General features: G+C 39.7%; 1 protein-coding gene across 2 annotated transcripts; it reads left to right on the top strand.

Moving 5' to 3' along the window:
• The first annotated feature begins 1,455 nt into the window (after positions 1-1,455).
• Positions 1,456-16,587, top strand: Stard4 (StAR related lipid transfer domain containing 4). Of its 2 annotated transcripts, none has more exons than XM_057789101.1 (6): positions 1,456-1,537; positions 5,758-5,872; positions 6,734-6,783; positions 9,436-9,562; positions 10,572-10,686; positions 12,185-16,587. In XM_057789101.1, the coding sequence occupies exons 2-6, from the start codon at positions 5,768-5,770 to the stop codon at positions 12,412-12,414; spliced, it is 627 nt and encodes a 208-aa protein (XP_057645084.1). In that variant the 5' UTR covers positions 1,456-1,537; positions 5,758-5,767; the 3' UTR covers positions 12,415-16,587. The 2 variants fall into 2 exon arrangements, with proteins under 2 accessions (XP_057645084.1, XP_057645085.1); XM_057789102.1 differs by having other exon boundaries at positions 1,479-1,537; positions 5,762-5,872.
• Positions 16,588-16,865: the final 278 nt, after the last annotated feature.

Below are 16,865 nucleotides of genomic sequence, written 5' to 3' on the forward strand. Positions count from 1 at the left end.
CTGTTGCCCTGTATGCTGCACTCCCTCTGTATGTGTAAGGACGGTGGTAATAGCACGTGTCTATTATCAGATATTATTCTGGATTAAATAGGTTAACAGGGGTTGGATTCCCAGCATCTATACAGTGGCTCACAATGGTTGATCTCTAACTCCAGTCCCAGGGGATCCGATAGCCTCTTCCAGTCACCTGACCTCGGTGGGCACTATGTGAATCACACACATGTACTACATAAACATACATGCAGGAAAATCAACCATACACATAAACCACCACAACAAAAACCTGTGAACCTTAAAAATAATTTTTAAAAAAAAACTATCTTAGGGGACTGGACGATGGAGTCTGTAAGGCATGAGAATAACAAGTGGCGTTAAGCGATTCTTTAGCCATGGTAATTTAAATTTTTACACGGTTTTATTGATTCTTACTGCAGGTGTGTCAAAAATTAAGACAGCAGCCCTTCCTGCTCTCAGTTCGCAAGCTGCGGTATCTTAGTAAATGCAGTCTCTAAACGACCTGATCGTCAGGGTTCAGACTTGCAAGAATCCCATCAGATGGGTCACTTCACAGCTACCAGCATGACTGTCCTCTTGTTAGAGTGTGAAAACCAGAACGTTGAGGTTGGTAAACTCAGCTGCCAAACACCTCTCCTCTCCTTTCAAGGATGCTCTTTGAACTCCCTTATCTGAAGACCAGAAAACCGTTTAGCTAAAGGTCAGTTTGCACTGTGGTTGCACTGTTTAGTGTTCCTCGCCAGCACCAGGCTAGCCAGTCATCAGGGAGGGGGGTCTGAACGTTGAGGTTGGTAAACTCAGCTGCCAAACACCTCTCCTCTCCTTTCAAGGATGCTCTTTGAACTCCCTTATCTGAAGACCAGAAAACCGTTTAGCTAAAGGTCAGTTTGCACTGTGGTTGCACTGTTTAGTGTTCCTCGCCAGCACCAGGCTAGCCAGTCATCAGGGAGGGGGGTCTTCCTCGCAGGGCGTCGGGGGACTTTGCTCAACAGACTTTGCAGCCTGCCTTAGCAGGACCCCACTGGGGAACTTCACAACGAAGACTCTGGGTCCTTCTCCCTCACCATCATTCCTCATTTGTAATTTCTCCCTGTAGCCTCGCACAAGCGTTTCACAACCAACTGGCCGTGGCCCCCTGGCTCTGCTCCAAACCCACAGGCAAACCCGCACAGCCAAGGAACTCCTGCTCGGGCCAGCCCAGACGCACGCGGAATCGGTCCATCCTCGGCGGCCAATCGGCGCCCCTCACGCCGAGGCGCCAGCCAATCCCAGCGAGCACACGTTGCTCCGCTAACACTTTCCCGAGGTCCCAAGGGTCCGCGCAGGGCGGGGCTGCAGGCGGGGCCCGCCGCGACCTGAGCGGCCTGATGCCTTCTGATTGGCTGTGGTCGGAAGGCACTGCGCGCCCATTGGCTACAGCCAGCCGCGCCTGGGCGGGCTGGAAACCAGCTTGCTGAAGCGCGGGGTTGCAGGAACGACGAGCCGATTTTTCCTGGACTTGGAGGCCGCCTGGCATCCTCAGGTAAACGGCCTGGAGGGAAGGAGAGAGGGCGGCGGAGCCGGACCGAGCGTTTCCTGGCCCCGCAGAGGGGAGAGGGGTGGCCGACCCTGGTTGTGGGTGAGAGCCCAGCAGGACGAGAGCCGCCGCCTCTTAAGGGCCGCGAGCCGAGTAGGCCTCAGTTTCCCCGTCTGTTAAATGGTGATGGCAGGGCACCTAGGGCTGTGGGGGAAGGTCCTGAGGGCGTGCTACGCGGAGACTCTGCCGTGGTCATCGGAAGAGGTGCAGGGGCCATTTCCTCTCCTCGAGCTTCCGTGGGGACAGGGCTCTCAAGAGACACTTGGTCAGTGCAAGTCCATGTTGTAACTCATGGAAGTTACTGCTGCGGATTTCCTTCATAGCCACACAGGGAAGGTTATTTGAGGTTTGGGGGTTCAGGAGCTAGGAAGACAGTTATACACAACGTGGCGGTCAGGTTTTAATGTCAAGTTTGTGGGAGTCTGCGGATCATCTTTCGTCGTTTGTGTCTCAAGATTGACCTGTAACCTCAGATCAAAGAGCCTGACTTGGAGCTCTTGTTCCCTCACCTACCTTTGGAATCTTGAACAAATAATTTCTCTTTTCCCTTGCGGCATTCCCTTTATGTAAAGGAGTGATAGTGACAGCAAGGGCTCACAGGGTTGTCATGAAAATCCAATGGAACAGCACAGTGTAACGTATCAGAAAGACTAAGCTCAGAATAGGACGTTACGACTTTCAAAACTATATTCTACAAAAGAATTAAGAGCATTCAGGACTTGAGCACTAAATTAGATTCAACGCTAAGGCTGTGGTATCATTAGAATGTAAATATTGCAGGTTGTAAAGAGTGTTGGGGTGAGCATGTGAAAGGCGATTTTGTAGGTACACCCCGCAGAAGTATGTTTGCATGCCTCATGCCTCTGTACTGACAAGGGCCAGTCTCAGAAATGAAAAGCGACTGCACTTGACTCGAGTTAGGAAAGTTGAATTAGTGGCTCAAGATAGGCTGGAGATCGAGCATCTTTTAGCATTTTTAATGTTAGGATGTATAGTGTGATAAGGCTTTAGTTTGCAATCTTGTCGAAGGAAGTTTGTGGCTTGTTAAAGTGACCTGATGCACATAAAAACTGTACTAATTGAATAATGGATGATTAAAAGTTATGACACCAGAGAATTCTTGTAAGTGTTTTAAACTACAAAAGAACAAATAGCTAAGGGGTTGTTTAAAGTATTTTCTTGCAAAATTTTGTGCACTGGATGTATGTGTGTTTGCAGGTGGACACATGACAGGACTCATGTTGTACATGTAGATGGCAGAGAACAGCTGTGAGGAGTCATTTTGGGATCAGACTAAGGCACGTTTAATCACCCAGCTGTTCTGCGGGTCCTAAAATGCCTTGTGTTAACCTATTGCCATTTCAACGTGGCATATAGTTGAGAATAACTGGAATTTTGTTAGGCAAGTCAAGAAAACCTTCAGAAGCCCTGATAGTTTCTATTCAGAAATATGGACATAGAAAACACAAAGGTTAATTTCAAAAAAGATACAAAGTGGACAATAATTAATACTTGGTCTGAGGACTGACAGGGTTTTTTGACCTCTCGTATAGAGTTGTTGAAGTCTGTTTTGTTGGGTGGTACCTCTTATCTTTGATATTGGTTATGGTTGGAGAAATTTCTGATGTAAGGTCAAGAGAATGAAAAATGAAGTAAAAAGAAATTCAGAGTGGCATTTGAAAGTATTTCCAGGCTGCAAACTGTGTGCTTTGTTGTCAGTTAATTGAAGCACTTGACTTTATCAGGGGAGAGCCAGAACCTTGCCAACCCCAGTACTAGCTCCCCTCATTCTAGAGTAAGTTTAGCCAGGTGCTCAGACACACACAGCAACCTAGACAGTGACCGCCATTCATTCTGGATTTCCATGCAGGAAGTGACTGCTGAGCGAACCATTTCAGATATCCAAAGAGAACCTTTGATGTTATCAATCTCTGGTTCCTTCCTTCAACATCCGTAGAGAGACTGTTAATCAATCTCTAGAGTTTTAGCTTTGTTAGTGCCATAGAGATTTATTACAGATAGAATAAGTCAAGTTTTTAAGAGCAAAAGCTGGGTTTTGCCTGTTTCCATCATGTCAGAGCTGGCAAATAGTGGTAGACTTTCTTGAGAAGCTGTTCATTCCTTATGGTAACGGAGATCCTCCTTGTTCAGAAGTTCAAAAATGACTGGCGTAAATAACAATACATATTTTATTCATTGGGTTTCTACATCATGCTAGTCAGAGCACAACCCTGAACAGCTATATTTTATATTCCTAAAGATTCTGCAGCTAAATGGTAGAATATAAATGAATAATTACAGCATGGCTCATAAGAAAACACTGGTGGGCGAGCTAACCCAGTTTATGAGGCAGTTCATCAAAAAACAATAGAAATTATGCAGTGAAGCTCAGCTGCACACAAGCAATACCAGACAGCTTGAGAGTGCATTGGTGACGAGATGGGAATGATTGTCAAGATAAATGTCTTTAAGTGCCAGACTCTCATCTTTATAGGTAGTTTGTACTGCTTACATTTCTGGGCTGGCTTTGTATAAAGCTAATGTTTGGTCATGATAATAGCAGCTTTCCATTTCGTTTGATTTCTATCAAATAATTTTGAAAAAAATAAAATTTCTTATTAGCTACCCACAGGAAGCCAGCAGGAGGCCTCTGGGTTTACAGAATGTGGTCTAGTCACAAGGATCCAGTACTGGGTGCATTTCTTTTATAAGCTCTCCAGGAATTTGCACTTGTTTGCACCGCACCCTTGTATAAGGTCGCAGTACTGGTTGTGAAGTCGGCTGTTCTCGAGTGGCAGTGTATATTCTTGACTGGTAAACTTTCGGAATGAGCTCATCCACTTTAGGACTAGGTGTGGTCTATACTTACAAAGTTTGTATCACTTTTATGGCTCTCAAGTTTTAGGTTATTAAAATTTTCATGTATACTTTCTCATCTTTTTACTTTAGTATTGGAGGTTTCTAAACTCTACATTGTGATATTTAAATGTTGGCTACAGCTTTGATTTATTTCTGTAATCTTTAGTTTTTAGATAAATAGTTCTGAGCCCTGGTTGGAAGACAGAATTACTAATGAAATCTTTTCTGGTTTTGTTTTTAGCGATTTGATGGTTGATAATGGGCAACTTTCCTCTGTTAACCTTTTACAGGGATGGAAAGAGTAGGGATGATGTAGGAATTATGCAAAGAATTAATATCTTGGCATCAAAAGATGATAAAGGGATAACAGATTTTGTATGTGGGGAAAAGTGTCAACAGTGACATTAAGAGCCGCAGTGTTCTAGGTGAGAGTTAGGCAGGGCTGTGACAATGACCTTCGCTCTGTGACTGAGGTGAGGTGCTTAAAGAGTAGAATTGTGTGGCAATAGCAAATCAGCTTCAGATCCTGCCAAGCACTGTGAGGAATGAAAGGAAGCAAGCAGAGTAACTTGCAGAAGTCTGTGTTAAGGACTGGAGTTTTGACGGCTTTTGGCATTGCACGTTGTTAGTCATGCTAAGATTTGGAATCCAGCAGTCCAGGCAGAGAAATCCTAAGTCCAAAGATCAAAAGTCTTGATGAGCATAAACCCCTTGGAAATAGAACCCTAGGCAATGGGGAATGGCAATGTGGATAGGAATCTTTATTAATCATTAAAGGTGATTCCCAGACTTTTGACTTGAGACTCTAAGCTCAATGTCATTTTAATCGTAAGTTGCTAAGATAATGCTGGGCACCAAGACATTTTCCTTCAGAGCAAAGTTCTGTAGACCAGGTTGGCCTCGAACTTACTGAGATCTGCCTGTCTCTGCCTCTCAAGTGCTGGGATTAAAGGTATGTGCTAAGTGGGCTCACTGGACAGCTGAGAATTAGAGGGACACTTGAGCACTAACAGCCTCTAACAGATAAGGAGAGCCACCTCCTCCCTCTTCTTCCGTCTGCCTCTTTTTAGTATTTTATATGAGTGATTCTAATAGCAAAGAGTCTACTGTCCCTGGCTATGGAGCATTCCTCTCAAGCTTCCAGGGAAAATTTCTACCTGGGTCCTATTCTCAGAATTTCTGATTAGTTCCTTGGGAGTGGGGTGCAGGTGCAACTGTCTTTTAGAGCTCTCTCAGGAGAATTCATTCTGAATAAAGATTTGACTCTCTCCAGTATTTGCTGATGCTAATCTCGGTTTCTGTAACAGGAAGATCAAGATGGAAAGCCTAACTGATGTTGCCTCTTTTTCAACTAAACTTCAAAACACTCTGATCCAGTATCATAACATTGAAGAAGATAAGTGGCGAGTTGCCAAGAAAATGGTAAATATATGTAATTACTGTTTGGATATTTTGCATATGGCCAATGAATTGTCTGATAACTTTTAAAAGATCAGGAAAATATAGATGAAAAATGATGTGCTGAATTATGAGTACAGTGGATGATTCTGTGGATGGGATGGTGGGTCGTCTTACCAAGGAAGGAACTCATTAGCTCTTTTCTTGTTGGACTTGATACTCGGTTCATGAGAGCAGAGAATGGTTTTCCAAGCCAACAAACAAAGAGTTTAAGGAAAGTTGGTCATTGAAAGTCTGTACGAAGTTAGATGTGTCAAGCGTTTGTGAGTGGGCAATTAGTGTTCCTCTTTACCATGTAAGTGTTGTGTGGCGAAGTGTTAGAGCCAAACCTAGAAGCAATGATCTTCTCTAGTTCTCTAGTTAGTTTCGTATTTATAGTCAGTTGGGAAATGTTGGGTGCAAATGTAGGAACTAATTCAAGGTAACATAGTCAAAATAAATGTGAATTATTTACTTTAGGCATGTACAGTTTGAGAATGAAATATTTAATATTCCTAATGTTATAGACTGAATGTATCAGTAATAGTAAATAGCTAATATTGGAGTGAAGCAAATAATACCACTAATATAGTTCTGCTATTGAATTTTAAAGTCTTTAAATCGCTAAGCTACTAGAAAAATCTTTAAGGTGCATAATATAAGTACAGAGTGATACAGAAGAAATTCAAACACAGATTTTTTTGTGGTATAAGTAACTACTTGTGCTGAGAAATTACTTAAGTTGTTTTTTAATGTGAAGTTAAGTGCTCTAAACTTACAGAAATAATTTTGTGCAAAAGGTTCCACCTATGTGATTACCACCATATAATGTTTTTATTTTTCTAGAAAGATGTAACAGTTTGGAGAAAACCCTCAGAAGAATTTAATGGGTATCTGTAAGTAAATTCTCAGTTTTATAACTCATACTTTATCTTACATGATCACAGTAGAATTTAGTTTTTATTTTTATAGTTTTAAATTTTATTAGAAGCAAATTGGCCATATAAATTCAAAGCCTTCAAAATGGCCAAATATTTTGTGGACTGTGTTAGTCATAAATAATAACGGTAGGCAAATAAAAATCTGAATTTCTTAGCATGGCATCCATGATCCTTCGAATCATCTGCATTGCTAAGTGTTAATAGAACTTTTTAAATGACTCTTTTGAGACGGTGGTTATGTGATAATTTCTGCTTCAGTTTTCTAAGTCCTTGAGTTTCTATGCCCAGGTAGCATTCGGTTAAAAAATTCCCCTGATGACTCCATCAGTAAGATGATAGTAATTTAGGTGTTTGATGTTTCATCATGGGATTATTATGAATATTAAAAACTAGTAAACTATGAAAATATCTTGGTATAATGTACTTGGTATATTGTTGGTTGCCTTTAAAAATTGTGTTTAAAAGATTAATGATATAAAAATTGTTTATACTATAATGTAAAATAGATGAATACTTAGCACAACCATAGGCTTATTTAAAGTATATGTTTTTATTAAAATGCTTTGCCTAAGACAAAATTTATCTCTAAATAGTAGTATTATGAATAACTTTGTTTTCATTTTTAGTGTTATAATTGAACATGAATTATGCCTGTAGTCAAAAAAAGTCTACTGATCTTTTAAAAAAAAAATCAGAATGGACAGTTGTCACATGGAGTTGAAATAAAATGTTCAAATCCTTAGGGCTCAACCTTTTTTAAAAATGAAGCTGCTGGGCCACTGAGTATGTGCAGAATGTCGGAAGTGCTATACCACAGATATTGTTTCCAGAAAGATGAGTTGTACAATATTTTTGATATGACAGGGAGATTGGAGTTGGATGAAGCATTGTGAGCAATCTGGGAATTAACCCTTTTGGTTAGTTGTTCCCAGCTGGGATTGAAAGGCATAGAAAGAGCTAAGGGAGCGCTGTGCTGTTGAGACTTCAGGAAGAATAAGAAACGAAGGGCTAATTCATATTCTAGGCAAAGTAAATGTCTCGTATGGACATTTACTTTGGGAAGAGGTTGTGCCTCCACAGCTGGAGCATCCAGCTTGTGGTGGGACATCATGCTTCTGAAGGAGCCTCAGTTCTGTACAAAGGACCTCTGCCACCTCCCATGCTTCCTCTCTGGGTCCTCACAAGGTTTTGAATTTACTGGAGTAACACTGAGAAAGATGGGAATGACTAAATGAGAATTTAGGAAAGGGGCTTTACCGGGTTTGCAAGTGGCTTTTTGGAGTCCTCTAGGTTGTAGACAAACTTGTGACAGTCTGCAGCTCTCTAGGGAAATCCTGTGCCATTCTCAGATTCATAGTCAAAGACATTTTAAGTTTATTGTGTGGCAGAGGGGTGAAGTAAATGGTATCTTGTTAGTGTGTATTTGATTGCAGTGACACTGAGGGTATTTATTGATGTTTCTGGTTGTCTTATGTGTTTTGCCCATCTTTTGTTGGATTATCATTTTCATTAATTTTAAAGGAATTGTACACATATAACTTCTCTAAGTTTGTATCCATTTATATGTATTATACATATCTTTTCCAAATCTGTGACTAAAATGTTCTTGGAAGCCAGTGTAGTCAAGAATGGGTGTTATGGGTATAGTTTCTGACTTTACAAGGAGACAGAGTCTCATAGCAGATGCCCAGGTCCTCCTTGGCTCTTAGAATCTTTCCTCCCCTTCCATAATGTTCCTTGAGCCTTAGGTTTAGGATTTGTTTTGTAGATGTATCCTGAAACTTGAGCTGAACAAGAACAGCAACATGCCAAAGTGAATGGGGAAAGCCCAGGAGGCCTCAGACCTGTGCAAAGAACTACAGGCAACTAAAGAATGCTGAGAAGGGGGAAATAGTCTTCTCCAGGGAACATCATGTCAGTTGTTAGCCAACACCAAATAGTCAGCCCTGCAACATACATGCAAGTAACATGCAGATTGAGCAGGTTGTATTTAGGAATAAATATATGCATGTAACAATGAATTTGAAAGAGCAATGAGGTATACGGGAGAATGTTGAGAGGGGAAGGGAAAAGAAAAAAGTCAGGGTAAAAATATACATATACTAATTAACATTGAGAATAACTAAGAAGAGGACAATATTACATGGAAGTTTTGGAATGTCCTGTAGACTAGGGCCATCACTGTTTATGATAACATAGTATAACCTTCAGTTTTCTATTTCTGATTTGAGGACAAAGGACAAATTTTGAGAAAGTAATTGGTAGAACATTTATTTATTTATTTATTTTTAAGATTTATTTATTATGTATACCAGTATTCTGTCTGTCTGTATGCTTGCTGGCCAGAAGAGGGCACCAGATCTCATTACAGATGGCTGTGAGCCACCATGTGGTTGCTGGGAATTGAACTCAGGACATCTGGAAGAGCAGTCGGGACTCTTAACCTCTGAGCCGTCTCTCCAGCCCTAGAACTTTTATTTATTAAACTAGCTGTTAGGATATTTTTCCTTTATAAAAACTCCATTAAGTTTTCTTCCTATTTTCAGTGTTAGCTCTGTACTGAAGGTTTTCATTTGGATAACCTTTATTTCTTTTCTTGTTCTCCAGCTACAAAGCCCAAGGTGTTATGGATGACATCGTCAATAATGTAATAGATCACATACGCCCAGGGCCCTGGCGCTTGGATTGGGACCGATTAATGACTTCACTGGATATTTTGGAGCACTTTGAAGAGGTATCTGTTTAGGAAAATTACTTCAAAGGGTGGGGGAGTGTGAGAGAGAAAGCTATCACACATATGAGTGACAGAGAGCGATCACACATGTGAGTGTCCACATTTGTACATGCTCACGTTACTGCGTTAATTTCTTCACGAGTAGTAATCATAGCAAAGATACCGTAGGAGAATCCTGTGCTGCCTTCTAAGAGCGCAGGTTTCTCCATTTTATTTTATTTATTTGTTCATTTTTTTTTTTTTTTTTTTGAGACAGGGTCTCACTCTATGACCTTCACTGGCCTAAAACTTGCTATGTAGACCAGGCTAACCTCAAACTCAGGGATCCACCTACCCCTATCTCCTAGTGCCGAGATTAAAGTTGAGTTTCCTAATTTTGATGAGTGTTAGTACTGAGTTGTTCCCAGTGTACCTCTCCCTTTCTTGCTTATGAAAGTCTTCAGCGTCTTTCATTGTAAAATCTCCAAATCAGAAGAAAACACCACCCCTGTATTTAGGTTTCTAGGTTGAATGTAAATTTTCCAATTATATTAAATTAAAATCAAAGACCATAGCTAATAAAAACATTGCCTTAAATACTAGACAACTGTTTAGTCAAAGGGGCTTGTTACCTGTTTTTATTTACCTCTTACCATACTTGATTTTTTAAGCAAAACATAACATATTTGTGGATTTTTTTTTTTAATCTTTGAAGTTCAGAAACAGTTTGAAACTGTACATTCTGTATATGTACTGGGCCCATAGAATTGACTGCACTAATTGGATTAGCCATCTCTAATTGAGTAGAGATTTAGATACTGAAATGTCTCTGTATTTTTATGTATCATCATCATGTTCTTACAATTGCATTGACATTTAGAAAAGAAATTATCCTTTTTGGAACCACTGTAGGAATTGCTATTCTTACACCAAAACATTTTGAGTGAATGTCAGTTCTTATTAGAGACTGATCTTGGTATGTGACTCTAGTGTCTGATGGTGACCCCAGTCTGACCTTCTGTCTTCCTAGAATTGCTGTGTGATGCGTTACACCACTGCTGGCCAACTTCTGAATATTATTTCCCCAAGAGAGTTTGTTGATTTCTCCTACACTGTGGGCTATGAAGAAGGACTTTTATCCTGTGGTAATTACCTAAACCTCTTGTTCTTTCTTTAAGTCTACTTCAGATATTTAAGTTTTTATCTTGAGTCTTTCCATATAAAGTGTATTTTTAATCCTTATTGCAGGGTTTTTCTTAAATGCTAAATTCTAGGAATTAAATGACAGATTAAATATCATAAATCTATGACAATCTGTATTAGTTGAGAATATATGTTGTTTCATATTATCATGGGGGATTTTTTTCATTTTTGTATTAATTAAATTTTCCTTGACAGTCTCACATCTGCACCATAATGCGCACTGACTGCTCTTCCTCTCTCCCTGTTATTACCTTGTCTACCCCAGACTTTCCCTGTATATCTTGTTCTCACATTCTATCTCCTCATTTTGTGTGGAGCCTGGTAGAGTCAGCAGTGGGCAGACAGCTGACAATGGCTCCTCCTTTCCCAGAGTCTGTCAGTGTTAACAGTGAGGAGTAGGGCCCCATGAGCTTCTCTTCCCTCCGTTGTTGACAGGCCAGTCTTATATGGACCCCATTAAGATGACTCCAGTTGTGATTTCAAGACTGCAGTAGTTGTATTGAGCTTAGAGGATGTTATTTTGCAGCCCTTCACTCTTGGTTCTGTCTCTAACTCCCCCCACCCACTGGTCCCTGGGCCTTTCAGATTAAATGTCATGTTTAAGGATGAGCCCTCAACCATTTCTGATCACTTGTTATTCCCAGCTATGTAATATCCTCTAATTAGAAAGGGATCCAATAACTGATACTTAATTACAGGTTTCCTTTTTTTTTTTGTTTTTGTTTTTGTTTTTGTTTTTTTGAGACAGGGTTTCTCTGTGGTTTTTGGAGCCTGTCCTGGAACTAGCTCTTGTAGACCAGGCTGGTCTCGAACTCACAGAGATCCGCCTACCTCTCATTACAGGTTTCTAAAAGCAGTTTCTTGGTATAAATATATGCACATACACATGTATATAGTAGAATATATATATATATATATAAAATTTCCTTCTTTGAATTATGTTGTATTTTTTAATTAAATACTACACTGAAAGCCTCCTGTTTTTAAAAATGTGTAGGTAAATTGATACTTTATTATGTGTAGTATAAACTTGAGTTGTAAGTTGTCATCTGCTTGTTTATTTAACTAGTGAGTACTTAAGTTGGGGATGGCTATGCTGTGGGAAATAGTTACGGAACCATACAATTTTGTTCTTGTTACTTTGAGGCCCGGCTGCTGCAGCTAAGATTTGTAGTTTCCAAGGAGTTTCTAAGATGATACTATGTCATCTATTCTGAAGGGATTAGGATTTCCCCATTACCTGTCAACCTTGCACCAGAATTCTCTTTGGTAGTTATTGTTCTCATTTTGTCGTAGTTACTCCTGGGGATTAGTTTTCATTTGTATGGATGAGAAGAAAAGCATTTAAAATAGGAATCTGATAATATTTTTAATGAGATTTTTAGACAAATATTGGTTATTACTATTAATAATGTATGTCATTTTAAAATTGTCTTGTAGGGGTTAGTCTTGACTGGAGTGAAACGAGACCAGAATTTGTTCGTGGCTATAACCATCCCTGCGGCTGGTTTTGTGTTCCGCTTAAAGACAATCCAAGCCAGAGTCTTTTGACAGGCTATATTCAGACAGATCTGCGTGGCATGATCCCTCAGTCTGCAGTAGATACAGCAATGGCAAGCACGCTAACCAACTTCTATGGTGATTTGCGAAAAGCCTTACGGAAGGCTTAATATGTTCAACTCACAGTGCTGAGGTTTGCTGAGCCTGTTCTTCCCCTCAGCTGCATGACCTGTAAATGCCATCAACCCTGTCTGCTGCGCAGCCCGTAGAAGCGTTGGAGGTGTTTAGGGTTCCATAGTACAATCTCATTTTATATTAAAAGTGAGTAGCTATGTAAATAGGGCATTTACACTTTTTTAAGCTTTTTTTTGCACTTGTTTGGTTGTGGAAGTGTGTCTAGGAATGGGAAGGATGAAACACCAAGATTTAGATTTAGTGTTGTCATTCACTGAAGTAAAACAGCACCTCAGGAGGAAATTTTTGGCTGCTTAAAAATTATGAAGTGTGCAAGCACAATGCTATTTATGTTATTTTGGCGCTTTTTGAACATTTTGTAAAATTTTAATGATTCTTAATTTAACTGTTCTACTTTAGTCTTGGTATGTTATGTGAGTTTGCCAATAGTTTGGACAAAAGGAAAAAGTCTTCCATAGTCTGTAAAGACAAAGTTCATTGTTCATTGACTTGTACTATTTTATGTATTAGAAAGCACAAATAACAAGGGAGTAACCGTTCTTATAACCATAGGCACAATTCAATACAGTTTAATTTTGATATTCTTGTACAAAGTCTGTAAAACACACCCGTGTCTTTATGTGCATTTATTCTAGGAGTGACTGAAAACAGCCAGGTCTACACTGGTGGCATCACACTGAGCAGTGGTTGACAGAGGAAACAGCTAGTGGTGCCCCTCATACCAGCAGAAGGTCATTGCTAAAAAGTGAAATTCAATGACTGTTCTACACATATTTCAGTTTTTAAAATATCACTGAATTTGCAGCTTTGGTCTGGAGCTGTAACAGATGTATCCTTAGAGTCAGCTGGATGCTTAGATGTCCTGAACTATAAATGGGCCTATCTTCAGAGAACATTCTTTCATGACTGTGACATTCCAAGTCATTCTTTGACTTTTGAGTGTCTACTTAGTTTACTTCTAAAATGGGAATTAGTGGTGACTCTGTGTCTATGTACATGTATTTGTGTTTACGTGAGCACTCCCCGTGAAATGTCAGGTCCTTCTATGTTACCATCTCCACTCTCCACTGCTGTGGTTATGTGCTGCCTTCCCTCTCCTTTGTGTGTTGGTTGGTGGGTTGGTGGTGGTTTGCTTTTCATCTTTTGGCTAGTGTGAAGTAAAGTGGACTCTGGAAGTAACTGCAGGCAGGCAAGCCACAGAAAGGCCCACCAGAGTATATGATGGTTCAGATGCCCGAAGGAATGGTTCAGGGGCGTGGCTGGTCTGCTCCACAGCAGTCTTTCTCTGAGTGTGAAGTCAGTTTTCCCATTCATTTTGACAGTCAGAAGGGAAATTGGTTTTATTCTTGTAACTGGTGATGAAGATACACATGGAGCAAAAAGGGGCAGCACCAGCATTTCTGGTGGTAATCTCAGAGCTTTTAGGTTGAAATAATGGTCTCAAGACCTGCCAGAAGCAGTTACACAGGATCCTGTGTTATGAGTTTATTAATCACTAAGATCCTTGTCTAAATTGGTTGTAACTTTCAACTGTTAGATTTCTTTGGTATTTTTCTCTTCTGCAATAGGGGAAAAATTGCAGTTAAGTTAATTGTTAACTGTGTCTTCTGTAACTTCATCTGTTTGTGTTGATGTAGAGCACAAGGTCCCGTATATACCTATATACCATTATTTTGCCCCTGATAAAATAACAACAGCTTGGGAAGAGTTTGTAACAAGACTGTAAACATGACTGTCAAGGCGATCATTGCCTGAGCTGGGGGCCTCTAAGGATACCAAGGCTTGTCCAGTGTCACTAACCTAGTGTTCCTTTTGTTCTCATCATCTTAGACTTCCAGTGAGTGATCAGGTAATTCACTTCAGGTATTAACCCTGATAGAATTGTTTTCGTTGCCATTTTGAGTTCCACAGTGGGTTCAGAAGTTATATCTGAATCCCCTGAACTTTCTATGTATAAGGTAGAGTTTACATAGTATGTAGCTTACCTGTGGTAGATGTATGATTGCGTATATTTGAAGAGTTGTGCAGCCATCAGCACAGTCCAGCTTTAGAGTATTTCTGTTGGCCAAAAGATCCCTTTGTCTGTATCTACTGTGTCTTCTCATCTAGCCAGAGTTTAGAGGATCCCAGTTGCCAGCATAGGGGAGGAGATGAGAAAGATGGCAGTAGAGCTTGTTTGCTTTTGTTACTAAGAGTGGAGGGGTGTGTGTGTGTGTTTGTGTTTAAACTCAGGAACGTTTATATGTTTTAAGTGTGTTATTTCAAGTATTATAATATAAAAATGCTGTACAGTGGGGAAGATACTAGCATATAGTTAGGTCTGCTGCTTCTATAGCTGTGTTATCACAGGAAAATAATGCAAGCCATATATGTAACTTGAATATCCTAGCAGAGGCTGGAGAGGTGTCAATAGTTAAAGAGCACCCGCTGTTCTTGCAGAAGTCCCGATTCTCTTCCCAGCACCAACATGGAGGCTTATAGCTGTCCATAACTCCAGTTCTGGAGGATCCGGTGCCATCTGGCCTCTGCAGGCACTAGGCATGCACAGAGTGCGTGTGTGTGTGTGTGTGTGTACACATATATATGTATATATAAAAAACACTCATATACAGAAAAAAGACACAGCTGAAATTCATTTTAGCAGTGTTTTCTTTAACTCACTATATCTAAAATATTTCAATATGCAACCAATGTTTTTAAAAAGTTATTGAGATACCTTATGGTCTCTATTAATTCTTTAAAGTAGGATGTGTGTTTTACTGCTGTAGACTAGCCGTTCATTAGCCACATGAGGCCTGTACCTATTGTAATGAACAGTTCTACAGTATGTGTATCATTTGTCTTGCTATAAGGTGAAGTGGACAATTCATAATTGCTTTCTTAAACAGAAACCCTTTATAGCCCAGCCCTTTTAGTGCTTGCTGAATAAGACATGATTTCTTTAGAAATATAAATAAATAAATTACTGATTCTCAGTAAATTAAAAATTATTGCCTCAAAATTATTTTTGTTAAAAGTAACATTTGATAGGAAAGTGAAGGACATGAAAGAATATAGCCTACCATATCACTGTGTCGTTGTTTCCTGTAGCTCACAGCTTGCTAAGGAAAGGCTTGCCATAACATTAGCTTCAGTAGACACTGCTGTTTTAAAACAATAGTTTCATCTAAGTGACATCTTGGTAGGGAATACTGGTTTTTGTTGAAAATTCTTGATTATTCTTCAATGATTAAACAACACTCAGCAAAAATAACAGCTGGAGTGTTCTCAGTTCTTTGCTAAGAACCACTGGAGTATTCTCATGTAAACATCAAGATCTCGTGCCTGCACACAGGGTGTATCTGAAGTTGGGGTTTCCAGGTGTAAAACTTTAGTCCTAGCTAACAGGACGTTCTCCCTTCATCTTCCTTTCTTTTCTACTTGAAGATTGCTTGACTATTACTTAGTGAATTAAACTAACATCTTGAGGTAAGAAATGTCCCTGAGGTTATAGAGAAGAGGAAACACCCCCATCTTTGCCCCTCATTGTCTCTTGGGCTGTTAGAGCTGAGAATTCCCTTTGATGTGGATGGCAACTTTCTTACCTTTCCGAGAGCATAGTAGCATCTTTAGGATCAGATGCTAATTCCCTTTAGTTAAATGGATGTTGTAGTTTCTGAACCCAGTAGAGAAGGTAACAGAGCCAGAGACGCTAATGGAAATCTGGATTTGATGAGGGCTCCTTTAAAACTTCTGTGAGCACGTGTCTAGCCCCTTTCCCCTCCTTCATTTCTTCTACTGTGAGGCTAAGTCCTGGTGCATGCCTGGACTAAGCTACACTTGTGACCCTTAAGTGATCTCACTGGACTTGTAGAAGTATGGGACGGTGAGATTTGAGCATAGAAGAAACATGAGCTTCATTCTAGAGCATGTGACTGGACTTACAATTATTTCATCGTTGTGTTTCCAGGGATTTTATACATACTGTTATGTATTAAGATTCATCTCTTACAGTCCAACAAATGATGTATTGAGACCATTTTTAGGAAGTTTATCATTTTGTGAAGCTATATATATGGGATTAGAATAAAGAACTATGTTATAAATAAAATGTATTTATTTTTAAATTACAGTGGAGTATATCTAAATAAAGATTTCTAGACACTCTTGTTTCTGGTCATTGATCTTGTTTGTGGAAGTTACTTTAACCTTAAGCACTGACCAAATGCTTATATATCTGAATTTAGAGAATGTTATTTAAACACTTGAACTGTTTAAAAACAAAAATATAAGCCTATAAAGTAAAGTTAACAAATCTGCCGATGTCTCATAATATTAGCAACAAACAATACTGCTGAATCTTTATTTGCAATTTACAGCCTAACATATCTATAACAACATACCTGAGGAAGTTAACTGATTAAAGAGGAGGTTTACTTTGACAAGC

The sequence above is a fragment of the Chionomys nivalis genome, chromosome 14 (assembly GCF_950005125.1).
Source record: "Chionomys nivalis chromosome 14, mChiNiv1.1, whole genome shotgun sequence".
NCBI classification, from domain to species: Eukaryota; Metazoa; Chordata; class Mammalia; order Rodentia; family Cricetidae; genus Chionomys; species Chionomys nivalis.

Bases quoted from the DNA above. Each gene is read 5' to 3' on its own strand.
- Stard4 (XM_057789101.1), top strand. From the start codon at position 5,768: ATGGAAAGCCTAACTGATGTTGCCTCTTTTTCAACTAAACTTCAAAAC. The intron at 5,873-6,733 runs GTAAATATATGT...TTATTTTTCTAG, and splicing joins GGCGAGTTGCCAAGAAAATG to AAAGATGTAACAGTTTGGAG. The intron at 6,784-9,435 runs GTAAGTAAATTC...CTTGTTCTCCAG, and splicing joins GAAGAATTTAATGGGTATCT to CTACAAAGCCCAAGGTGTTA.